This window comes from Oncorhynchus masou, chromosome 12, assembly GCF_036934945.1.
Source record: "Oncorhynchus masou masou isolate Uvic2021 chromosome 12, UVic_Omas_1.1, whole genome shotgun sequence".
NCBI lineage: Eukaryota > Metazoa > Chordata > Actinopteri > Salmoniformes > Salmonidae > Oncorhynchus > Oncorhynchus masou.
This window is the reverse complement of record NC_088223.1, coordinates 37,983,690-38,010,096: the sequence shown is the minus strand read 5'-3', so window position 1 is coordinate 38,010,096 and position 26,407 is coordinate 37,983,690. Positions and strand designations below refer to the sequence as shown.

The 26,407-nt window shown below is 43.7% G+C and overlaps 1 protein-coding gene across 1 annotated transcript in view; it reads right to left on the bottom strand.

Moving 5' to 3' along the window:
* The window catches only part of LOC135550031 (microtubule-actin cross-linking factor 1-like), a 264,531-nt gene extending 238,361 nt beyond the window's left edge, over positions 1 to 26,170 (bottom strand). Inside the window, 2 exon segments of the mRNA XM_064980467.1 lie at positions 21,332 to 21,604; positions 25,945 to 26,170. Coding sequence (XP_064836539.1) covers positions 21,332 to 21,575 — 244 coding nt within the window. The 5' untranslated portion in view covers positions 21,576 to 21,604; positions 25,945 to 26,170.
* Positions 26,171 to 26,407: the final 237 nt, after the last annotated feature.

Sequence of the window (26,407 nt, the reverse complement as noted above, 5' to 3'; positions counted from 1 at the left end):
TATTCTTCTGTAAGTTTCCGCTCGTTGTCTCCATTAGAATAATATGCACAGCGAGTGTGGGGTCTGGAAATGTGTAAGTAAAAACCTGTGTGCTTCGCCTCGGAGTCTAAGGGTCGCATTCTGCAAAGTGCGAGTGTCTAAAACTGTGAATGTACTGTATGTGTGTGAGACGACAGCGTGTCGGTGTCTGACAGTGCCAGTGTGTGTGTGTGTGTGTGTGTGTGTGTGTGTGCGTGACCGCAGAGCATAATAATACGAGGACTGAGGAGTGAAAAGGCCACAGGGAGGGAGCTCTTACCATCCATCGCGCTCTTTCCGCCCTGCTTCGGGGGTAAACAAGCATACAGAGCCTAGCTAGTAGCTGTGGAAACAACAGACAAAGTCGCAGGACAGAGCTGGCGTGAGTTGGCGGTCACATTACAAGGGCAAAAACAAGCGCGGATGGATGGAAAGCCCTCAGGTCAGGGAGGTCGTGGATCTGTCTTGTTGAACTGCACATAAAACAGGCAGTCTGGAATGTTCTATTTAGGCTATGCAATGTGGGGGAGAAGTGGTGGAGCAAGAGGCCAACAGTCAGGTCTTGAACGTCAACTAAAAACGACTTTCTCTGGTTTCCTTGTAAGCCGCTCAGCCGAGGCTCGTTTTTCCTCAAATTTTTTTGATCTGTCAGTCTTACACCCCTGAACCTGGTGTCCGTCCTGGGACTGTGTGTGTGTCCATTTTATGAGTGACGTCCCTGTGTCTTAGCTTTTCATTGGGCTCAAGCCAGTCACTCTTACTGGATATCCTGTCAATTGTTATTGAGAACCCGTCAACTCCCTGAACAACAGACAGTGGAACACACACACACACACACAGAGAGATGCCTTCCTTTGAGACAACACACAGCCTCTCTCCTGAATCATTTAACCAGTATCATATAGCCTCCAATAAAAGTCAAGCAATGCTATCAGCACCTGACAGTTCGCATTTCTCCCTATTTTCTTCATGGAACTGCCACAAGTGACACACACACACACACACACACACGGTAGGAAAGGGGCCGTCGGGTCAAACTTATTGCATAAAGGACTACTTCAGTCAGACCACCAGAGGGGAATCTTAGCCACAAACCAATTTGACCTCTGTGTGATCTGTATGCGTGATTCTATTGTGGAAACTACCTTTGGACGGTGACATTGTATCTTAGTGTTGACAGAACAGAGTCAAAGAGTCAAGCGTCGATGGTTCTGGGTAGACTGAGGGACTTGCCCACCACGACAATGATTATTTCTAGGGGAAACACCGATAGTAGTTGCCAGTGTTGGGGAGTAGTTGCCCGTGTTGGGGAGTTAGTTAACTACAGTTGAAGTCGGAAGTTTACATACACCTTAGCCAAATACATTTAAACATAGTTTCACAATTCCTGACATTTAATCCTAGTAAACATTTCCTGTCTTAGGTCAGTTAGGATCACCACTGTATTTTAATAACGTGAAATGCCAGAATAATAGTGGAGAGAATGATTACTGACTCATGTCTTGAGATGTTGCTTCAATATAGCCACAATTTTTCCCCCTCATGATGCCATCTATTTTGTGAAGTGCACCAGTCCCTCCTGCAGCAAAGCACAACCACAACATGATGCTGCCACCACCGTGCTTCACAGTTGGGATGATGTTCTTTAGCTGGCAAGCCTCCCCCTTTTTCCTCCAAACATAACAATGGACATTATGGCCAAACAGTTCTACTTCCGTTTCATCAGACCAGAGGACATTTCTCAAAAAAGTACAAGCTTTGTCCCCATGTGCAGTTGCAAACGGTAGTCTGGCATTTTTAATGGAGGTTTAAGAGCAGTGGCTTCTTCCTTGCTGAGCGGCCCTTCAAGTTATGTCGATTTAGGACTCATTTTACTGTGGATATAGATACTTTTGTACCGGTTTCCTCCGGCATCTTCACAAGGTCCTTTGCTATTGTTCTGGGATTGATTTGCACTTCTCACACCAAAGTACGTTAATCTCTAGGAGACAGAAAACGTCCCCTTCCTGAGCGCTATGACGTTTGTGTGGTCCCATGGGGTTTATACTTGCGTACTATTGTTTGTACAGATGAACCTGGTACCTTCAGGTGTTTGGAAATTGCTCCCAAGGATGAACCAGACTTGTGGAGGTCTAGGCTGAATAATTGTTTGATTTTCCCATGATGTCAAGAAAAGAGGCACCAAGTTTACAGGTTGGCCTTGAAATACATCCACAGGAACACCTCCAATTGACTCAAATGATGTCAATTAGCCTATCAGAAGATTCTAAAGACATAACATAATTTTATTAAATTCTCCAAGCTGTTTAAAGGTACAGTCAACTTAGTGTTATGAAAACTTCTGACCCACTGGGTGATACACTAAGTGAAATAATCTGTCTAAACAATTGTTGGAAAAAAGGACTTGTGTCCTGCACAAAGTAGATGTCCAAACCTACTTGACAAAACTATAGTTTGTTAACAAGAAATTTGAGGAGTGGTTGAAAAACAAGGTTTAATGACTCCAACCTAAGTGTATGTAAACTTACAACTTAAACTGTACATGTAGTTCAACTAGTAATTTAACTATACTGAAAAAAAATATATATAACATGCAACATTTTCAAAGATTTTACTGAGTTAGTTCATATGAAGGAAATCAGTTAATGGAAATAAATGAAAGACTGGGAATACAGATATGAATCTGTTGGTCACAGATACCTTTAAAAAAAGCAGTGGATCAGAAAACCAGTCAGTATCTGGTGTGACCCCCATTTGCCTCATGCAGCGCGACATCTCCTTAGCATAGAGTTGATCAGGCTGTTGATTGTGGCCTGTGGAATGCTGTCCCACTTTTCTTCAATGGCTGTGCGAAATTGCTGGATACTGACAGGAACTGGAAAACACTGTTGTACACGTCGATCCAGAGCATACCAAACATGTTCAACTGAAAAGTATGCAGGCCTGGGACATTTTCAGCTTCCAGGAATTGTGTACAGATCCTTGCGACGGATGAATGGGACGACATTGGGCCTCAGGATCTCATCACGGTATCTTTGTGCATTCTAATTGCCATCGATAAAATGCAGTTGTGTTCGTTGTCTACAGCTTATGCCGGCCCATACCATAACCCCACCATGGAGCACTCTGTTCATAACATTGACGTCAGCAAACCATTCGCCCACACAATGCCATCAATGTGGTCTGCGGTTGAGGCCGGTCGGACTTACTGCTCGAGAAATTAACATTCAATTCTCTGGCAACAGCTCTGGTGGACATCCCTGCAGTCAGCATGCCAATTGCACGCTCCCTCAAAACTTGAGACATCTGTGGCATTGTGTTGTGTAACAAAACATTTTAGAGTGGCCTTCTATAGTCCCCAGTACAAGGTGCACCTGTGTAATGATCACACTGTTTAATCAGCTTCTTGATATGCCACGCCTGGCAGAGGGATGGATTATCTTGGCAAAGGAGAACTGCTCACTAACAGGGATGTGAACACATTTGAGCACAACATTTGAGAGAAATAAGCTTTTTGTGCGTATGGAACATTTCTGGGATCTTTTATTTCAGGTCCTGAAACATGGGACCAACACTTTACATGTGTGTATATTTTTGTTCAGTTTTCATGTTGCAGTAGCTTGGTTGGTGGTAGTGGAACTAAATTCAAATCAAGGTAGTGTTTTCAGTAGTTCCTTACTTTGCCATGAAGCTAACAACTGGAATTTCTTTAAAAAAAATTAAACATGGGTTAAGTAAGTAATCATTTAGATCTGCCTAATTTTCACTTGAAACATAATTTGTGTTTAATAGGCTAAATAACACATTCTGATAACATATGACCCTCAAGTGATCAGTCTTGCAATTTGTAGTCGATGACATTTCAGATTTACATATGATACTTTTTCAGGAAGTAGTTAACTCAAGTTACTTAGAAAAGGTAACTATATTGTTCTCAAGGGTAGCTTTAGAATAGCTTAACTTCTTCCAGTGTGAAGTAATTGGTAGCTTGGTAAACTATTTTTTCAGAGTAGCTTCCCCAAACACTGGTAGTTTCATTTATTGGAAGTAACAAGGAAGGTTAACTACGCATCAGTGTGACAACCATTCTAAGTTTGGTTACAATGTAGGCTAAAACAAGTTTAACATAGTAGCCACAGTTCAGCTTATTGGCTGTGAGATGTTGACTGGGTCAAAAAAGGAACATGTCAGTTATTAGAGTTGAAACGGTATCTAATCTCTAATTCACCGTTACAATTATCAACACGAACATGATGTTGCCCAGCCCCACTGATTATAACAACGTTGCCAAGTACTTATTTACTGAGGCAATGAACAAACCCAAATGGCTGATATACACTGACGTATTAGATGTATTCTTGACATAAAACCAACTGTTACTAAGTATTGCCATCAGTGGCAATGAATGTGCAACATGTTGAAAGGCCACTCAAAATGGTTGTGTGTGTGGGGAAAAGCATGCCGTTGCCTGCACATGTTCAGCTATGTGGTTTTGTGGTTCATTGTCATTACCCATGTCTGTACACCTTTCACTCCGTTACAAGAATCATTTAGGTCCTACCCTCCCCACAATACCTCTACATTTAAAATAAATATCTTTCCCGCTGTTTATGCCTCTGCGGTTATTTCCCAAGTGTTGTTTGACTACCTGAAGTGTCTTAGGAGGATGAAAGCACTCCCTACCACACACACACACAACCCCATAGAGAGTAGCATTTCATTACAATAACCAATCATTTAAAAGGACTCGCTTTTCATCAAGACCCAAGCATCACAGATGGGCTCCCGAATGGCACAGCAGTCACTACAGGCCCTGGTTCGATTCCAGTCTATCACAACCGGACATGATTAGGAGTCCCATAGGGCGGCACACAATTTTATTTTTTTAGGCAAACAAAATGTTTTTTACAATGACGGCCTACCCAGGCCAAACCAATTGTGCGCCGCCTGACCATGGCCGATTGTGACACAGCCAAGGATTGGCCCAGCATCGTCCGGGTTAGGGTTTCGACTGGGTAGGCAGTCATTGTAAATACGAATTTGTTCTGAACTTGCCTGGTTAAATATCTGTTTTAAATTAAAGTTGTGACCCACGTCAATTGTCACCCCCCTCGCTCTCTCACCCTTCCCTCTCCGCTTCCAACACGGTCCATTTCAGTAAAGGCATTCATTTTTAAAGCGCCCCTGTCATCGGGATTATAAAACAGCACGTCTCAATGCTGGTGGTAACATGGTGGAATAGGTCCAACAACTGGGTTGGTTTCCGGCTATGTAGCGTTTCAGTTATTAAAACTAAGAACCATGTTTTAAAATGTGCAACCAAAAGGGAGAAATTGTGTTACTAACTATTATGCAATATGTTCGTGTCTTGGGAACAAACTCCACGCACAACAGTGCATGTCATTTTGGTAAATTCCTTGACGTTAGGTGGCATGGGACTTAATAAAACTGCTTCCTTTGGCGTCTGGATGCCACAATTTATTATCAAGATCAGACTTGAAACACACGCAGTTGGTTTCACTCAATGAAACACAGATGGGAGAAAAAGTAGCATAGCCGATTTATCCAACATGTAAACAATGAAACAATCGAGATTATGCCATTGTCCCGCTGTCTCGCCAAAAATCAACTCAGGCCAGGGCCCACTCCTTTCTTCTCGTTCCTTACCTTTGTATCTCTCCAGAACATCTTCGTACGCCTGGGCGAATTCCTTCTCCTGGGAATGGCTGGTCGGCTGTAAACCCGGGATGAAGCTGGCCATGGTGCCTCTGTTACCGGTGGCCAGCAGCCGAATGGCCCGCTACCGCAGTAATCCAGGACGGTGGATCCGGGTCCTCTGCTCGCAAACACAGCTGTCAAATCCGTTTTGCGTTGAAAGCCACAGCGGATGTGCTCCTCTCCCTTGTTTGCTTGTGAAAGTGGCGATTCGCGAGGCTAATTGGTTGAAGGAAAAAGTGTAGCCGCTCACTTGACAAGTCGAGTCATTCGTAGTTTGAATAAAATATGTGGACCGAATAAGCAACCGAAAGCTCCAACCTAATATCCAATAAAAAAAAGAATTGTCTATCAACGTTATAGCCTACCGATATTTAATTGAATATATCGACCCATTACTGTCTGTGTTCGTCAAGCCACAATTCCAGGCGCATCGCTCGCCGTGTTCTATAAAAACCACCCCCTCCAGACCTTCCTACCCGGCGAATGTGTTTTATGTGAGCGCCACTGAAGCGTGTCTGCGTAAAGACAAGGTGGGTCGTAGTGGGATAGCTCCTTCCGAAATCACTAACAAGGCTCCACTGAAATAGTATCCGGACACCGGTTCTTATATCCCCTTTAATCGGTGTCTTCTTGGTTCGATTAAACCGCTTTAGCTCCTCTACATGCTTCTTACCAGCTCAATGGCCGCTTCTATTAAAGACACAGCTTGTGGGCTGCGACTCTCCGACTGCCTCTCTTTCCCTCTCTCATCTCGCGCTCAGGTTTCTCTATTCTTCCTGCAGTGGCTGTCATCCATCCCTCTCTACCAGCCACGCCAGAAACCTCCAGCAGAAGAAATGTGTCGCTGTAGGTCAATATATGGCTGCTGTGGCACAAGTGCGTTCAGTAGTGTTGGAGCGCCCCTCTGTGGTATCCCGACTGGTGTTAAGGCACCACCTCCCTTTACTCAAAAAGATGGCGTGTCCAGTAATCTGCTTTGAAGAAACCTGCTTTTGTTTTGGGCTGAGCCTGCCATCTAAACGACAATTGAATGTAATGGCAGTTGAGAACAGAAAAGTACCACTGTTCCAACAACAATCCACACGCAAAATACTTTAAAAGAATGTGCTGTATTTCATGGAGCCTAAAATCAAGATGCCAATTTTACACACTCCTATCCAGAAAAATGTGCCTACAATAAGGGGTCTGAAATCTACCACAGCACATTGTGTCAGAGTGCCACAGGTGAAGCCAATCAATAAATACATACATTTTACAGACACAAAAACATCAATAGTGTGGGTTCACAGCTCCAATCCAGATGTGTTGCTCATTACTGAGACATGGTTAAAGGAAGAGTGTTTTGAATACTGATGTTAACCTTTCTGGTTATAACCTTTTTCGGCACGACAAATTTTCCAAAGGTGGGGGAGGGGCAATCTTTACCAAGGATCACCTTCAGTGGTCGGTTGTCTCCACCAAGTCTGTCCCCAAACAAATTGATTTGCTGGTTTTAAGCATGAAACTTCCAAATAACTCTTTGTTGACTGTTGCTGGGTGCTATCGTCCTCCATCAGCACCCTGGCCTGTACCCTACCTGCCCTAAGCTCTCTCCTGGTCCCTTACACTCAGTCTGAATTTGTCCCGCTAGGTGACCTAAACTGGGACATGCTTAACCAAGTCCTAAAGCAATGGGACTCCCTACATCCTTCTCAGATTATCACCAATCCCACAAGGTATGACTCCAAACACCCAGAAAAGGCTACTCTCCTCGATGTTATCTTCACAAATAATCCTGATATGTATCAGTCTGGTGTTTTCTGTAAGGACCTTAGTGATCACTGTTTTACAGGCTGTGTTTGTAATGGCTGCTCAGTGAAACGACATGTCCTGATTTGTCATAGACACTTACTAAAAAACTTTATTGATCAAGCCTTCCTTCATGAACTGCCCTCTGTAAAATGGTATAGAATCAGCTTGATCCCCTCTGTCGAAGACGCTTGGACCTTCTTTTTTGATATTTTCAGGGGTATTGTTAACAAACACGCCCCCATAAAGAAAATACGAATTAAAAAATGGTTCAGCCCCTGGTTACTCCACCTCAAGAATTGTATTTGGCGAAAGGCTCGGCACACACATACTTAGGCTGACTGGCAAATGAGAAATAAGTGCACTCAGACTATCCAGAAGGCTAAAGTTAGTTACTTTAAGGAGCAGTTCTCTCTCTGTGGGTCTAACCCCAAGAAGTTCTGGAAAACGGTTAAAGACCTGGAGAATAAACCCTCCTCACAGCTGCCCATGTCCCATAATGCTGATGATGTGGTTGTTACTGACAAGAAGCACAAGGCTGAGCTCTTTAATCAACACTTCATTAACACAGGATTCCTATTTGACTCAGCCATTCCTCCTTGCCCATCCAACATTTCCTAATCTCCCACCCCTTCTACTGTGACTATCCCCGATGCTTCTCCCTCTTTCCCCCCCCCCTGCCCCGCTACAAAGTTTCTCCCTGCAGGCAGTCACGGAGTATGCGGTGCTAAAGGAGCTCCTGAAACTTGACACCCAAAAACCATCTGGGTCAGATGGTTTAGACCCTTTCTTCTTTAAGGTTGCTGCCCCTATCATCGCCAAGCCAATCTCTGAACTTTTTAACCTGTCTCTCCTTTCTGGGGAGGTTCCCATTGCTTGGAAGGCATCCACGGTTCATCCTTGATTTAAAGGGGAGATCAAGTTGATCCTAACTGTTACAGGCCGATTTCTATTTTGCCCTGTTTATCAAAAGTCTTGATGTCTATCGTATTCTCTCTGATATGCAATCTGGTTTCCGCTCAGGTTATGGATGTGTCACTGCAACCTTACAGGTCCTCAATGATATCACCATTGCCCTTGATTCTAAGCAATGTTGTCCTGCTATTTTTATTGACTTGGCCAAATCTTTTGATACGGTAGACCATTCCATTCTTGTGGGCCGGCGAAGGAGTATTGGCCTGGTCTTTGGCCTGGTTTGCTAACTACCTCTCTCAAAAAGTGCAGTGTATAAACTCAGAAAGTCTGCTGTCTCAGCCACTGCCAGTCACCAAGGGAGTCTTCTCTTCTTAATTTCCCTCATCACCACAGCTCAGGCAGTAGGAAGCTCTCTCATCCATTTATATGCAGATGATACAGTCTTATACTCAGCTGGCCCCTCCCTGGATTTTGTGTTAAATGCTCTACAACAAAGCTTTCTTAGTGTCCAACAAGCTTTCTCTACCCTTAACCTTATTCTGAACACCTCCAAAACAAAGGTAATGTGGTTTGGTAAGAAGAATGCCCCTCCCCACAAGTGTGATTACTACCTCTGAGGGTTTAAAGCTTGTGGTAGTCACCTCATACAAGTACTTGGGAGTATGGAGAGACGGTACACTGTCCTTCTCTCAGCACATATCAAAGCTGCAGGTTAAAGTTAAATCTAGACATGGTTTCTGGAACGAGCTGCAACAAACACTCAAATTGGACAGTTTTATCTCACTCTCTTCATTCAAAGACTCAATCATGGACACTCTTACTGACAGTTGTGGCTGCTTTGCGTGATTTATTGTTGTCTCTACCTTCTTGCCCTTTGTGCTGTTGTCTGTGCCCAATAATGTTTGTACCATGTTTTGTGTTGCTACCATGTTGTGGTCCTACCATGTTGTTGTCATGTTATGTTGCTGCCTTGCTATGTTGTTGTCTTGGGTCTCTTATGTAGTGTTGTGTTGTCTCTCTTGTCGTGATGTGTGTGTTGTCCTATATTTATATATATTAGTATATATTAGTATTTGTAATCCCAGCAGGAGGCCTTTTGGTAGGCCATCACTGTAAATAAGAATTTTTCCTAAACCGACTTGCCTAGTTAAATAAAGGTTAAATTAAAATAACAAAAGAGATATTAGGACTGACCCACAATTAGTCTATTGTTTTTGGTCAATAGGCTGTTGGCACACTGATATTTTTCTAGTCGAGCAGTAACAAATATACAGCACAAGTCAGACGTTTTGGACACACCTACTCATTGCAGGGTTTTTCTTTACTTTTACCATTTTCTACATTGTAGAATAATAGTGAAGACATCAAAACTATGTAGTAATCAAAAAAGTGTTAAACAAATCAAAACTTATTTTATGATTGAGAATCTTCAAAGCGCCTTGATGACAGCTTTGCACACTCTTGGCAATCTCTCAACAAGCTTCATGAGGTAGTCACCTGGATTGCATTTCAATTAACAGGTGTGCCTTGTTAAAAGTTAAATAGTGAAATTAATGTGTTTGAGCCAATCAGTTGTGTTGTGACAAGATAGGGGTAGTATAGATAAAATAAAGGTTCAATTAAAAATTAAAAAAACTGAGCACTGGTTGGCTGCTTTTCCTTCACTCTGCGGTCCGACTCATCCCAATCCATCTCAATTTGGTTTAGGTCCAGTGATTGTGGAGGCCAGGTCATCTGATGCAGCACTCCATTACTATCCTTCTTGGTAAAATAGCCCTTACACAGCCTGGAGGTGTGTTGGGTCATTGTCCCGTTGAAAAACAAATGATAGTCCCACTAAGCTCAAACCAGATGGGATGGCGTATTGCTGCAGAATGTATAAAAGACACCTGTCCACAACCTCAAACAGTCACACTCAAACTCCCACTTAAAAAGATGGCCAATCATAGACTATGACAAAATGAGCTGTCAATTGTAGGACAAATTATGGTGGAAAATAAGTATTTGGTCACAGAAGATTTCAAACCTGTAACTTCTTCTTTAAGTCCTCTGTCCTCCAGACCTGCACCTGGAACTTGTTATCAGTATAAAAGACACCTGACAACCTCAAACAGAATCTCCACTATGGCCAAACCAAAGAGCTAAAGTTGTAACCTGCAGCTTGAATCTGTTAAGAAGAAATCAAATGTGGGAGCAATTATTAGGAAATGGAAGACATACAAGACCACTGATAATCTCCCTCAATCTGGGGCTCCACGCAAGATCTCACCCCATGGGGTCATAATGATCACAAGAACGGTGAGCAAAAATCCCAGAACTACACGGTGGGACCTAGTGAATGACCTGCAGAGAGCTGGGACCAAAGTAACAAAGCCTACCATCAGTATCACACTATGCCACCAGGGACTCAAATCCTGCAGTGCCAGATGTGTCCCCCTGCTTAAGCCAGTACATGTCCAGGCCCGTCTGAAGTTTGCTAGAGAGCATTTGGATGATCCAGAAGAAGATTGTGAGAATGTCATATGGTCAGATGAAACCAAAATATTACTTTTTGGTAAAAACTCAACTCGTCGTGTTTGGAGGGCAAAGAATGCTGAGTTGCATCCAAAGAACACCATACCTACTGTGAAGCATGGGGGTGGAGACATCATGCTTTGGGTCTGTTTTTCTGCAAAGGGACCAGGACGACTGATCCGTGTAAAGGAAAGAATGAATGGGGCCATGTATCGTGAGATTTTGAGTGAAAACCTCCTTCCATCAGCAAGGGCATTGAAGATGAAATGTGGCTGGGTCTTTCAGCATGACAATGATCCCAAACACACCGCCCGGGCAACGAAGGAGTGGCTTCGTAAGAAGCATTTCAAGGTCATGGAGTGGGCTAGCCAGTCTCCAGATCTCAACCCCATAGGAAATCTTTGGAGGGGATCTGCATGGAGGAATGGGCCAAAATACCAGCAACAGTGTGTGAAAACCTTACAGAAAACGTTTGACCTCTGTCATTGCCAACAAAAGGTATATAACAAAGTATTGAGAAACTTTTGTTATTGACCAAATACTTATTTTCCACCATAATTTGCAAATAAATTAATTAAAAATCCTACAATGTGATTTTCTGGATTTTTTTTCTCATTTTGTCTGTCATAGTTGAAGTGTACCTATGATGAACATTACAGGCCTCTCATCTTTTTAAGTGGGAGAACTTTCACAATTGGTGGCTGACTAAATACTTTTTTGCCCCACTGTATATATACTGTATAAGGTTCTTCAAGGATCCATTAAAAGGGGTTCTTTTAAGAACCCTTTAAAAGTGTTCTTCAAAGAACTTATAGGGGTTCCCCCACAGTTTCAAATTGAAGAACCTGTAAAGGATACTCCAGGAACCTTTTATTTTTATTTAGAGTGGACCTGCAGGCTGCAATGTTTTTATTTGTTGGTTTAATGTAGGCTTTTTTTTACATCGTTGGCAATGGCAAAAAAAGTACGTTTTTATGTTTGTACCATTTTCATTTAGATTTGGATATAAATTTGATGAACCACATGTCAATGATTTTGCGATATGAAGACTATATAATAAATTAAATGAAACTGTTACACAATGTGCACATGAAAACCATAACTGGCACGCAGATTGGTAGTAATGGTCAAATAAATGGGCATTCCGCATGAGAAATGTTGCCAACTCCTCCTCTAGCCTATTATCAGAAAGTAACGGCAGAATCTGATAAAACTAGCAGGAGCGGGAGGAGAATGGTTGGGTCAGGTAAAAAAAATATATTCTGGTTACCTAGATCTCTGGTTCCCTCTTGTGTCATGTGTGTCTTATTACATCAAACAGTAAGCTTAAAGCATCAGACAAGCTCAATGCATATAGTTGAAAAAAATACATGTCTAAAAATGTCGACCAATTGATTGGTCAAAAGAACAGACAACTTTCAAGTCAACAAAGACAGCCCTTATAGATACCAACGGGCTGGATCCATAGTCTCATATCATCTCAGGGTGATAAAGATCCATAACATCCATAGCCTAGTATAATCAATGAATGGCATGTTCACAGTAACCTACACCGTCGACAAGAGGATCGAGACAGGTGAGACTGACGTGTGTTGTGTCTGACGTCCATAAGATGGGAGGCTGTGTGTAGTAGGCCTATGGGCGGGGCAGGAGACTTCTGGGGTGTAAGGGGATCTTAGAAGTCCAGACAAACGCATGTCAGTAGAGGGATACCTGCCATAGAGGATTCTCCAAGCCCAGTCTTTACCCTGACCAATACTGTACTGTCACAGTGCTTCCTGGCCTGACGTAAACCAGACCTCATCCAAAGTCATCGGCTGTTATGCATCATCAGCATTTCCTCAGTATTGTGATTAATACAGGCATGACTAGTAGAAGAAGACGAACTGTATAATCCATCCGCAACTGATTGGTTCAGTCTGAATATCATGGAATACAAGAACAATACGAAATAGATGGGGATAAGAAAAGAGGACATTCTTATTTTGTCCCCAAAATGTAGGAAGAGGCAAAGAGGGAGTGAGAAATGGAGAGAAAAGCTAAATTATTCAGTGTATCTCCATGGAAATATTTCATTTCTTCTAAGTCATGTCTGTCCTCCCCCCCCCCAACTTCTTCTCTCTTTACCAAAACACACACACATCCAATGATCTACAGTCATGAACGCTTTGTATGAATATGAACATACACACCCACAAAGTGTAGCCGTTCAACCCTCAAACCTGGCAAGCACACACACACACACACACACACACACACACACACACACACACACACACACACACACACACACACACACACACACACACACACACACAGAGTCCAGTCCACTCTGCCTGGATATTAAAAGCAAAGTAGGACAGCAGACATTGTTGTTGGCCGTCCATTAGCTCCCGCAGCAGCACACACACATACAGGACCACCAACACAAAACGTTATGATACAGTAGACATAGAGAAGAGAGGAAGAGGTAATAGTGATGGGAATGAACTGAACAAGGGTGATGTGACATCCGTTTTACGGTATATCGGAAGATTCACTGACGGCTTGACCACTGTTATCAGTTATATAATCTTCCTTTGGCATTGGTTGATTCGAGCACACAGGCAGACAGAGACATGAAGAACAAACCCTTAAAGGTATTCTAGAAGCTTTATCATTACATGTGAACTTGGATTCACCCCAAATGGTGTAATAAGATTCCCTCCATAAACAGTGCTCTCTTCACCATCATCAGATAATAAGAGCAAACCGTTAAGACGGCCCAGCTCCTCTTGAGCTGGGTGATATAGAAAAAAATTGCTTGAATTTTGATGCCACAAAGATGAATAGAGCGATAAGTTTAAAACATGAATGTAAACTACAGTTTTTTGTATTATCATTTAATTAAACTACTACTACTGGTTTGATGGTTGTAGTTACTCATTAACAAGCAAACTTGTTTCATTTCAAACGTCACATTTCTCTAGTATAGGCTACTTATCGTAATGAACGATAACAGCAAAATGCCTGCGATAAGTGATCGTATCCCATCATTTTCGGTTTATCATCCCTGCTCTATAGTCAAGACACAGGATATCCCACAAATCAAATCGACCTCAAGGCAAGTCTGCCAGGATCTTTACAGGGTGACACAATAATTATATCCCCATCTAGTGGTTATAAGTGCAAACTACAACTTTCTTTGTGATCCTATGTGTTAAAAGTAGCACTGATGAAATGTGCTTGAGTCATCTTTGTTGGATTATGCTGAGTCTAGGTGCACACATGCTGAATGTCCGAGCCTTCGCAGACTGTGAGGGCAGGACCAAGAGTCCTACACACACACACACACACACACACACACACACACACACACACACACACACACACACACACACACACACACACACATCACACACACACACACACACACACACACACACACACACACACACACACACACACACACACACACACACACACACACACACACATGCGCCTTCTGGTCATCAGTACCTAGTGGATTGGGAGGGAGTGCTCACACACACACACCATCATCCCAGACCCACTCCAATTCGCATACTGCCCCAACAGATCCACAGATGACGCAATCTCTATTGCACTCCACGCTGCCCTCTCCCACCTGCACAAGAAGAACACCTATGTGAGAATGCTGTTCATTGGCTACAGGTCAGCGTTCAACACCATAGTGCCCTCCAAGCTCATCTCTAAGCTAAGGACCCTGGGCACGACAAGGCCTCTTCCCCCTCAGAAGACTGAAATTATTTGGAATGGGCCCTCAGATCCTCAAAAGGTTCTACAGCTGCACCATTGAGAGCATCTTGACTGGCTGCATCACCGGTGGGTATGGCAACTGCTTGGCATCCGACCACAAGGCATTACAGCGAATAGTGTGCACGGGTCCAAGCTCTCTGCCATCCAGGACCTCTATACCAGGAAGTAATCAAATGGCTATCTGAACTGTTTGCATTGTGTGCCCCCCCCAACCCCTCTTTTACGCTGCTGCTACTCTCTGTTTATCATATATGCATAGTCACTTTAACTAATCATTCATGTACATACTACCTCAATTGGCCCGACCAACCAGTGCCCCCGCACATTGGCTAACTGGGCTATCTGCATTGTGTCCTGCCACCCACCACCGCCAACCCCTCTTTTATGCTACTGCTACTCTCTGTTTATCATATATGCATAGTCACTTTAACCATATCTACATGTACATACTACCTCAATCAGCCCGACTAACCGGTGTCTGTATGTAGCCTCGCTACTGTTATAGCCTCGCTACTGGAATAGGCTCGCTACTGTTATAGCCTCGCTACTGTTATAGCCTCGCTACTGTTATAGCCTCGCTACTGTTATAGCCTCGCTACTGTTATAGCCTCACTACTGTTATAGCCTCGCTACTGTTATAGCCTCACTACTGTTATAGCCTCGCTACTGTTATAGCCTCGCTACTGGAATAGGCTCGCTACTGTTAAAGCCTCGCTACTGTTATAGCCTCGCTACTGGAATAGGCTCGCTACTGTTAAAGCCTCGCTACTGTTATAGCCTCGCTACTGGAATAGTCTCGCTACTGTTATAGCCTCGCTACTGTTATAGCCTCGCTACTGTTATAGCCTCGCTACTGTTATAGCCTCGCTACTGTTAAAGCCTCGCTACTGTTATAGCCTCACTACTGTTATAGCCTCACTACTGTTATAGCCTCACTACTGTTAAAGCCTCACTACTGTTAAAGCCTCGCTACTGTTAAAGCCTCGCTACTGTTAAAGCCTCGCTACTGTTATAGCCTCACTACTGTTATAGCCTCACTACTGTTATAGCCTCACTACTGTTATAGCCTCACTACTGCATATCTACATGTACATACTACCTCAATCAGCCCGACTAACCTGTGTCTGTATGTAGCCTCGCTACTGTTATAGCCTCGCTACTGTTATAGCCTCGCTACTGTTATAGCCTCGCTACTGTTATAGCCTCGCTACTGGAATAGGCTCGCTACTGTTATAGCCTCGCTACTGTTATAGCCTCGCTACTGTTATAGCCTCGCTACTGTTAAAGCCTCGCTACTGTTAAAGCCTCGCTACTGTTAAAGCCTCGCTACTGTTAAAGCCTCGCTACTGTTATAGCCTCGCTACTGTTATAGCCTCGCTACTGTTATAGCCTAGCTACTGTTAAAGCCTCGCTACTGTTATAGCCTCGCTACTGTTATAGCCTCACTACTGTTAAAGCCTCACTACTGTTATAGCCTCGCTACTGTTATAGCCTCACTACTGTTATAGCCTCACTACTGTTATAGCCTCGCTACTGTTATAGCCTCGCTACTGTTATAGCCTCGCTACTGTTATAGCCTCGCTACTGTTAAAGCCTCGCTACTGTTATAGCCTCACTACTGTTATAGCCTCACTACTGTTATAGCCTCACTACTGTTATAGCCTCACTACTGTTATAGCCTCACTACTGTTATAGCCTCACTACTGTTATAGCCTCACTACTGTTAAAGCCTCACTACTGTTACAGCCTCACTACTGTTATAGCCTCGCTACTGTTATAGCCTCACTACTGTTATAGCCTCACTACTGTTATAGCCTCACTACTGTTATAGCCTCACTACTGTTATAGCCTCACTACTGTTATAGCCTCACTACTGTTAAAGCCTCACTACTGTTAAAGCCTCACTACTGTTATTTCTCACTGTCTGTTTACTGTTGTTTTTATTTCTTACCTATTGTTCACCTAATACCTTTTTTGCACTGTTGGTTAGAGCCTGTAAGTAAGCGTTTCACATTTCACCTGTTGTATTCACGTGACAAATAAACTTTGATTTGATATGTGTCCGAGAAAGGTCCTAAAAATGGTCAAATATCCCAGTCACCCAAGTCATAGACTGTTCTCACAGCTATCGCAAGGCAAGCGGTACCGACGCACCAAGTCTGGAACCAACAGGACCCTGAACAGCTTCTACCACCAAGCAATAAGAATTTGTTCTAAGCTGACTTTCCTAAATAAAGGTGAAATAAAAAATATAAAAATGAAATAAAAAGAAGACAGCTAAATAATGAAATAGTTAACCAAATAGCTACAGGGACTATCTGCACTGACCCTTTATGCACTTATTTGGACTCATCAGATACGCTGCTGCTCCTGTTTATTATCTATCCTGTTGCCTAGTCACTTTACTCCTAGTTATATGGCTTGGGCTCTCAGCGTGTTCTGAGGTCGTGTGTATGGGGCCTCTGTTGACGTGTGTTTTAAGTAACAGACATAATTGACTTGAAGCATGGCCTTCCAACTCCCCTTTTCCCTGTCCAAATTGCTCACTTCCCCTTTCCCTCTTTCTCTGTGTCCCCTCAACACGTACTCTCTCGCCCACGTCTCTTTTTATGTCATCATTACTCTTCTTCCCATCCTCCCCCTCTTTGAAGCTTGCCCATTTTCTCTGTATGCTCTCCTTCCTCCTCTCTGTCCAATCTCTCTTTTAATTGTGGATTCCTCATTGGGTTCATTCTATCCCTCCCTCTACTTTTCTCTGTGTCCTCCACAAAAAAATGGTCTTTCTTCTCACAAACGTAAATTCAAATTCAAACGCTCGCTCTCTCTCTCTCTGTTTCACTTTTGCCCTCACTTTTCCAGTGTCTTTCCTGCTCCCTTCATAGCCATGGAAACCGGGAGACTGTGTGAGTGCAGGTCCCTATGGCAACAGGGGAATAGGGCCGAGCCAAGCTAAGAGATGTCCTTTGAGCTGCCTGGTGACATTTTTGTTGAGCAAGAGCTCAGGCAGGCAGTTGCCTAGACGCCTCAATTCCATGCAGGCACCTTATATCTGGGGCCTCAGTACATACTGTGTGTAAATACATTTCCCCCCACTGCATCCACACACCCGGATACACTCTGCCTCCAGCCGACATTTACACATAGGCTATACCAGTCAGCAAATATCCAAATCCCTCAAGGCAAGACAGCTGCCTGGAAATAATTCCGAAATTCGACAAATTATCCACAATAGCAGGAGATCTTGTTTTTGAACCGTTTTTAAAATAACGTTCCTTTCATGTGATAAATGTAGCCCATGTTCCATGTGACCTGCAGATGCTCAACCTCAGCTGCTTCTGATGCTTCCAATTTCCACATGCCAATCTGTGACCAAACAGATTTTGGTCAAATTATTGTGGTCAAATTCATTCAATTTAACCCAAATAATACAGAATATTAGAATTATGAAACGGTCACCATAGCATGGAGTTTTGCTTATATTTATTCTCACCTCATCCTCATCCTCAGTTGCATCAAAAATGAAAACCAATAGGAAATATAAGAGTGGCTGGTCTCCTTGAATAAAGATGATAGATCTGTATTCTGCACCCCACTACATAACAACTTTGCCTTTGAGCCAAGACGTCAGTCAAAGGTCCTGCTGCCACCAGCGAGCCAAGAACCCTCTCTCATCATCAAACCACAACAGTCTGACACAAACACAGCCTTGCCTCTACCCACCCACTCACTTACACACACGCACACAATCTTGAAAGACTTTTGCACACACACACACACACAAAACCCTGGCAGGCTGGCACCACAACACATCAGGACAGCTGTGAATTCCAGCTCTTAGAACCAGGAGACGGCCACAACTGTCAACTGACCAGTACGTCCGAAACCTCAAAAACATGGGTTCAAATGAGAAACAAGGGTTCAAAAAAAGGAAACACGGTGTCTCACCGGAAACGCATGTCACAACGGATTCAAGCCAACAGGCCATAAAATAAAGACCTGTTTGTAGCTTTAGCATGACAGTTGACATCGCTTCACATGTAAACCGTGACGAATGGACTGACATTTTTTTTCTCTCACTCCTCCTCCTTCCTCCCTCCTTTTTCTTGACCTCTGACCAGGAATTTGTTGACTGCCTCCTCTCTCCTTCACACTGGTTAGTATATACAGCTGAATCCTGATAAATGTACTTACAGTGCATTCGGAAAGTATTCAGACCCCTTGACTTTTTACAGATTTTGTTAAAATTACAGCCTTTTTTTCCCCCTCATCAATCTACACACAATACCCCATAATGATGAAGTGAAAATGTTTTCAAATTTACTAAAAATAAAAATAAACTAAAAATACTAAAAATAAATAATTACATAATTATTCAGATCCTTTACTTTGTTGTTGCGATTACAGCATCGAGTCTTCTTGGGGATGACGCTAGAAGCTTCACACACCTGTATTTGGGGAGTTTCTCTGCAAATCTTCTCAAGCTCTGTCAGGTTGGATGGGGAGCATCACCGCACAGCTTTTTTCAGGTCTCTCCAGAGATGTTCGATCGGGTTCAAGTCCAGTTTCTAGCTAGGCCACTTAAGGACATTCAGAAACTTATCCCAAAGCCACTCCTGTGTTGTCTTGGTTGTGTGCTTAGGGTTGTTGTCCTGTTGGAAGGTGAACCTTCGCCCCTGTCTGAGGTCCTGAGCGCTCTGGAGCAGGTTTTCATCAAGGATCTCTCTGTACTTTGCTCCGATCATCTTTCCCTCGATCCTGACAAGTCTCCCAGTTCCTGCCTCTGAAAAACATCCTCACAGCGTGATTTTGCCACCACCATGCTTCAACGGAGGGATGGTGCCAGGTTTTCTCCAGACGTGGCGCTTGGCATTCAAGCCAAAGAGTTCAATCTTGGTTTGATCAGAACAGAGAATTTTGTTTCTCATGGTCTGAGAGTTTTTAGGTGCCTTTTAGCAAACTCCAAGTGGGCTGTCGTGCCTTTTACTAAGGAGTGGCTTCCATCTGGCTACTCTACCATAAAGGCCCGAATGGTGGAGCGCTGCAGAGATGTTGTCCTTCTGGAAGGTTTTCCCATCTCCACAGAGGAACTCTGGAGCTCTATCAGAGTGACCATCGGGTTCTTGGTCACCTCCCTGACCAAGGCCCTTCTCCCCCAATTTCTCAGTTTGGCCGGGCGGCCAGCTCTAGGAAGAGTTTTGATGGTTCCAAACATCTTCTGTTTGATGGAGGCTACCGTGCTCTTGGGGACCTTCACTGCTGCAGAAATGTTTTGGTACCCTTCGCAGATCTGTTCCTCGACACAATCCTGTCCAGGAGCTTCCTTCGACCCCACGGCTTGATTTCTGCTCTGAAATGCACTGTCAACTGTGGGACCTTATACAGACAGGCCATTCCAAATCATGCCTAATCAATTGAACTTACCACAGGTGGACTCCCAATAAAGTTGTATAATTACGTAAATAAGGTATCTCTGTTTTTTACTTGTAATACATTTTCAAAAAAATTTAAAAATCTGTTTTCGCTTTGTCATTATGGGGTATTGTGTGTAAAGTGATGAGGAAAAACAATGATTTAATCAGTTTTAGAATAAGGCTGTAACGAAACAAAACGTGGAAAAAAATCAAGGGGTCAGAATACTTTCAGAATGCACGGTAAGTGCAACCTGTTTAAGTGTTAAAATGTTTTGTTTAAGTGGATTGCAGTTCACCAGTCCTAAGTTAAATGTAAAAACAAATGCTGATTCCTCAGTCTGGATATCTGCATGTTCGCTGATTAAGTGCATGATTCACAACAGTTTTCAGGAGTTGACTAGCTTCTGTTACACACCAGATCAATCCAGCTCTTTTGTATGCATCTATTTTAGTGGACGACAACCCCACTGGGCACACACTTGGTGAAAACGTTGTGAAATGACGTTGCACCAATGTGGAATAGACGTTGAATTGACGTCTGTGCCCAGTGGGACACTGATTGTGTTTGCAAAGAGCAACGAAGTTAGCAGAAATAGCAGGCGAAAAGCAGCTTGCAACGACCGCAGCATACATAACCATTCATTGTTCACTGTGTCTCAGTCGCTCATCACAAACACTCTACTCTCTCATAAAACCCAAGCTGGAACAATGACTGTTTCACTGATCAAAAGTGTTTTTTTAAATCCTCAAGCCATAAACCTGGCAGATATCTTTGGAGCGGTATCACACACCTTTAGTGAAAGTATACTGTATTAACAAAATATATATGCCTAGTTGCTGCTCATTGGAGAACTGCTATCCACCCAAGGCTAGTACAATGCACTCCCAGCCCACATCCATGAGGGTAAAGTGGGATGGAGAGATATACATCCTAGCCACATCCTCCAAACTCCCTCCAGTACAGCACAACAACTACAAAGATAGCTAGTTCTTGAATTAGATCAAGATTAAACCTGACAACATTCCCATGTGTAATAAAATGTTGAGGTTATAATGAAAACCATTGCCACGCGTTTGTCTCCAGTCTTCCCCCACTGAAGGGGGGCCATTATCAGTTCCCATCTCTGCATGTATACCCTGCCATTGCCAGTTGAGCGTTGCAGTAGTATACATTTACCAGAACGTCTTACCAGCAACACGCACCACCGCCCTCTCCGCCGGGTCCAGCACCGAGTCGTGGGTCTTCCTCTTCCTCCTCTCTCCTCTCTCGTGTCTGGACGGTCGGTTCCAAGGTAGGGTGTCCCCAGGGGGGCCCTGGGGCCCGGACGGGCAGGGGGACAGGGAGCCCCCCGAGCGCTCACTACGCAAAGACCGCTCGCTCCTCTCGCTAATGCAGGAGCGCTCGCTCAGTGTCTCCTCGTCCGAGGACTCCATCACGCCGGAGGGCTGGAAAAAGAGAGGGACTGGAGTAAAAGAGGAGGAGAAGAAATGGGGAAGAGTGTAGGGGAGGGGGTATAAATAAGGCCAGGACAAAAGGGGGGGAAGAAAGAAGAGAGGAAAGAAAGGAAGTATGAGAGATGGGCCATGCTGTATAATTCATCATCCACGGTGTAATCTGCCACAGCTCACGAATAATGCAAGGCTCCGTGAAATTCGTGTAAGTCACCGTGGTTATAACATCGATGGTGATGACGACAGGGAGGAGGACGGAGGAAGAATTAGGTTAACAGAACTGCCAGGTCTCAATGACGCTCAACGAGTTTGACGAGTTCTAATTCATATGACAGAAGACCATTACTCAACTTTCAAGATGGAGATGATTGACATGAAGGCGAAGAGGATGGCTAGACATCACAATGTTACTGGAGCTCTGTCGTGAAAACACCTCCCAACTTCAATCAATAGTCAACGAAGGACAAGGACAGGAAACTTTGGAGCAGCGTGACTTCCGTTACTCTACATTCATAACAGATGATTGACAGGTGGGTCTTGGGGTCATGATGATGATGGTTCAACAGACATTGCTACTGAGTCACTGAGGTAATGATGTGGAAAGACCAAGGGACAGGTTGATCGAATACACTCACTCCGGGATCTATTAATACAGTCTGGGTCCTGGTCGATACTGGACTCTCTACCCAAGTCATGCAGAGAGAGGAGCACTGAGTTCTTCTGTGATCAGCTGGATGTGTATGGGACCCACGGGAACATGGACTACGGCTCTGTCCATCGTATTGAGGATCAATAAAACTGACCTCAGCGCAGTGGTGTCTGGGGACTTTGAATGGGTTTTACTGTCTAAAGACTGACCCTGGAACAACCCAGCCCATTCTATGCTAAATGACTGACACAATTTGATTCTGGTTTTGTTCAGCTATTTTTCAGACTATTCCTTTGCAGTTTTACGTCTCATGGGGGTCCTAGATGACCACAAAACCACCACTGTTTTCCATCCATCTAAATAAGGAAAGGTATTTTAAAAAGGAGTTTTGGTATTCCATCCATAAGCAGCCATTTGCAATTAACTGAAATCATACAAACTCCTTACTACTACAGCTGTGGTTAGGTAGTGGAAATATTTCATTGAGATGAGAGTAGTAAGTCAAACAAGCTAGATACTATTTCCATCTGTGATAACTGTGGTGAATTTCCCTGTACCTGTCTAGCCCTGGGCAGAACGCCTGCCCTACTTCCTCCAGCATGTCTCTTGAGGTACCAGGAAGGGGTTAACCCTTCCCAGCGTCCTCAGCGTGCAGTTGGATTACTCAGTTCCCTGCTGCTGCCTGACAGAGTGTTGGTTCTGAGGCGACCAGAGCCAGTGGTTTATAAATAGAGACAGAATGGGGGTTCAAAGCCACGCTGTGTCATTATGGCTTTGTGTGGCATCGCGTGAAAGGAAAAAACAGCTTTTGAAAGAAAAACCAGAAAAAACCCTAAATAAAGTCATATTACAATAATTTCCTTTCCAATACAGCCCCCTCTGTTCTCTCTCGCAGTCCTCTTCCCTCTCTCTCTCTCTTTCACTGTCTCAGTTCTCTTCTCTCTTCCCTCTCCCTCTGTCTCTGTCCTCTTTCCTCTCTCTCCCCCTGACAACAGTTGTTGGAGTTGGACCGTGTGTGGACGCAGAACAGTTGACTGGGTTAATTTATAACTTGGCCTCCGGAATTTGCATGGCCATGGATACAAGGTGTTCCCATCCAGAGCCGGGACTGAGTGATTCCAAAACAGCATTCCTTCATAGCCTTTGGACCGACTAAACGATTAACAGCAGTTGAATCCTCATTGACAGTTGAACAGGCAGCGGGGTTACCTATAGGCATAAAGGCATATAATCCACACGGTGTTGTGTACCTGCATGAATATTCTTGGAGACAGTTGAGCGATCCTCATAGATATAGTCCCCCAGCTATGAGTCATTCTGACACAATGACTAGACTCTCAACTCCCCCTCACTGGCGATCCAGACACGCTCCGATACTGAGAGCCACTGTCAAAAGTCACAGCTAATGAGGTGCTGCTGGAGTTGACTGTCTGAGGGAATGAACATGGCAGGGAGATAGGAGAAAGAGTGTGTGTGTGTGTACTGCATATGCAGGTTAGCGTTTTTCTTGTTCTGGAGGCAGCTCTCCAGAGTGGTCACTAGCTAGCACAGCCAGAAAAGTAATACAATCAGACTTCAACCCTAACCCTAAACACACTGCTAACCCTAATGCATAGCCCTAACATTAAATTAAGACCAAAAAGTCTTTTTTTTGTTTTCATAAATGTTTACAATATAGCCACTTTTGACTTTGCAGCTGGTCTATCTCGGGGAAATCGCTCAGTTCTGCCTCCAGGACAAGACTCACGTCAATTAACATCAACCTGCACTGTGCATATGTGCATGCTTTTGTGTGTGTGTGTGTGTGTGTGTGTGAAAAATCTATGATAATGAAATCATACGTCATGTTCCGATCATCTCACTCCAAGCTGTGATCAATATTTCCAGAAGTGCAAACGGTCATATCCCTTGTATCAAGAGGATGCTCTCCTGAGAGAATGCTGGGGTCAGCGATGGAAGCATGCGTTGCTCTCAGATATGTACTCAATGTATCCTCGGAGGAATCTGTTTTATCGGTTGTTCAAATAAGCTTCAAGAAAAACACTAGTGGTGGTTTTATCGTACCGCACACACCGCCTGTTATGGTGTGTAGCTACCGGGATAATGTTGTTGCGGGACTATAATGATGATGTCTCTCTGGTTTCCCTGCCCGTCATGACAAGACACACAGTGCATATCAAGTGGGATAAAATGAGTAAATTCAGAGATAAATGGCCAGATCTGATCTTGTAGACAGACAGACAGCCGGGCAGGAAGACGAACGGACAGGCAGGCAAGTAGATACAGACAGATGGGCAGCCAGGCAGACAGACAGAGATAGTGATAGATTGTTAATTGAGACAGATGTCTAGTTGACACAGTACTGTCTGACATTGCTTTTTGTTTTTACTGAAAAGCCAACACAGAGTAGTTGATGGTGCAGCCTCAGCACATTTTATTCCATATGGTTTCACATTGGTGGTTTCCGATTCCTGAATATTTCATGTGAAAAGGGGGTGTGTCCATGTGCACCGCAGCTGAAAAGGGCGTGAGAGTAGTAGCCATACTCTTTGGCAATGAGTATGAAGTATCACACTGGAATAGGAGAAAATGTGCCAATGGTTTAAAATGGGATATAACTTGATTGTTTACCTCGACTAGTGTGGGGCTAGATTGACAAATTGACCGAATATTAGCTAATGAGTTATGATCATCACAAGGATGCTCACAACAGGGAAATACATATGGCCATCTGGTGTGTGAATCGACGGGTGACTCCTGTATCGTGCTTTCCCCTCTAGCACAGATTTTTGTTATATTTTCCAGACAGCCTTCAGCGTGAGGAAGGCTGAAAATAAAACGACTTTGTTTTTACACGACTGTAGAACATTCATTGATGCCGCTCAAGGGACGTCTTTGAAGAGTGCGCGGTCCCCATGGTATTATTACCGATAATTAATGGCCGATCAATAAAATGATCCTATTCAGGGATACCTTCTATTCAGAAGTCGAACATAAATTACACAATAGCTTGAATAAAACAGCTCTCGCACAAGGCTACGGATTTATAGAAATCACAATAGACCATAGCCATAAGAATGTGTGTTCTGTTGAAGAGTTGATATGCGTTATGAGGAAAAGCTAGGCAAGGGCTTTAATATGTAGCGGAAACGGTGTGCATGAGTGATCATAAATCGATCCTATTTCGAAATGTCGTGGGGAACGAAAGCAAGGAGCATACTGGGGCCCTTTGTCCACACTGCCTGCATAACGGGCTAATAACATGTATCCATTTGTGATGCCGGTGTTAACAAAATGCGTTTTGTGTCACTCTCATTAGTAGAATAACAGTGTTAGGCTATTCGACCTACAAACCCCTTCTCATTTCTCCTTTTCAAGCACAAAGCATCTAAACCAGGACCAAGCATGGATAAAAACATCGATTTTGATAGGCTATAATAAAACGATAGACCAAAATAATATTAACTCTGTACAATAGTATTTATATCCTAATTAATTACACCAATCATTTTATGAATTGCATAAATAGCAACTTTTACTATGCAATGAAGAACAGATATAGAATAAGGGAATAGTTTACCACATCGGTAATACAAATCTAACTGAAAATCAACCACAAAACATGCATTATATCACAATCTCAGACGTCTGGCAATATGATTCAGACTACACATGGTGTGTTCCACGACACCGAAACCTTACCGGGGAATAGCGGTCCTCGAGTCGGAATGTTTTACGGGGTTACAGAGACAGGGATGCTGTGGCTCTTCGAGTCGCCCTCCTCACGACAAGCGTCTTTCCTCTTTCGGAAGCACGTTTAGGTACAGACGGTCTGATTAGGGCTGCTACTCAGCCGTTTGTACTGACCCGGGACAAGGAAGCGATGAATACCACGACTGTGATTCGGTAATGGCTGTCTATTCCCCTCCTTCCCTCTCCCTCCTTTTCTCCCGTTCTTTCCTGTCTCTACAACCCCCACCTCGCTCTCTACCCCTCACTCTCGCTCTACTGACCTCATCAACGGGTAGGCTATATCAAGGGTTTAACATTTAACCCATAGCTATTGGAGAGGAGATGGTAAGTGTCGCGAAAATGGAATTTCGGTGTGTTCTAACTTCAACTACACTATTCGTTCACGGCCAACTGGCACGACGCACGCAATTTT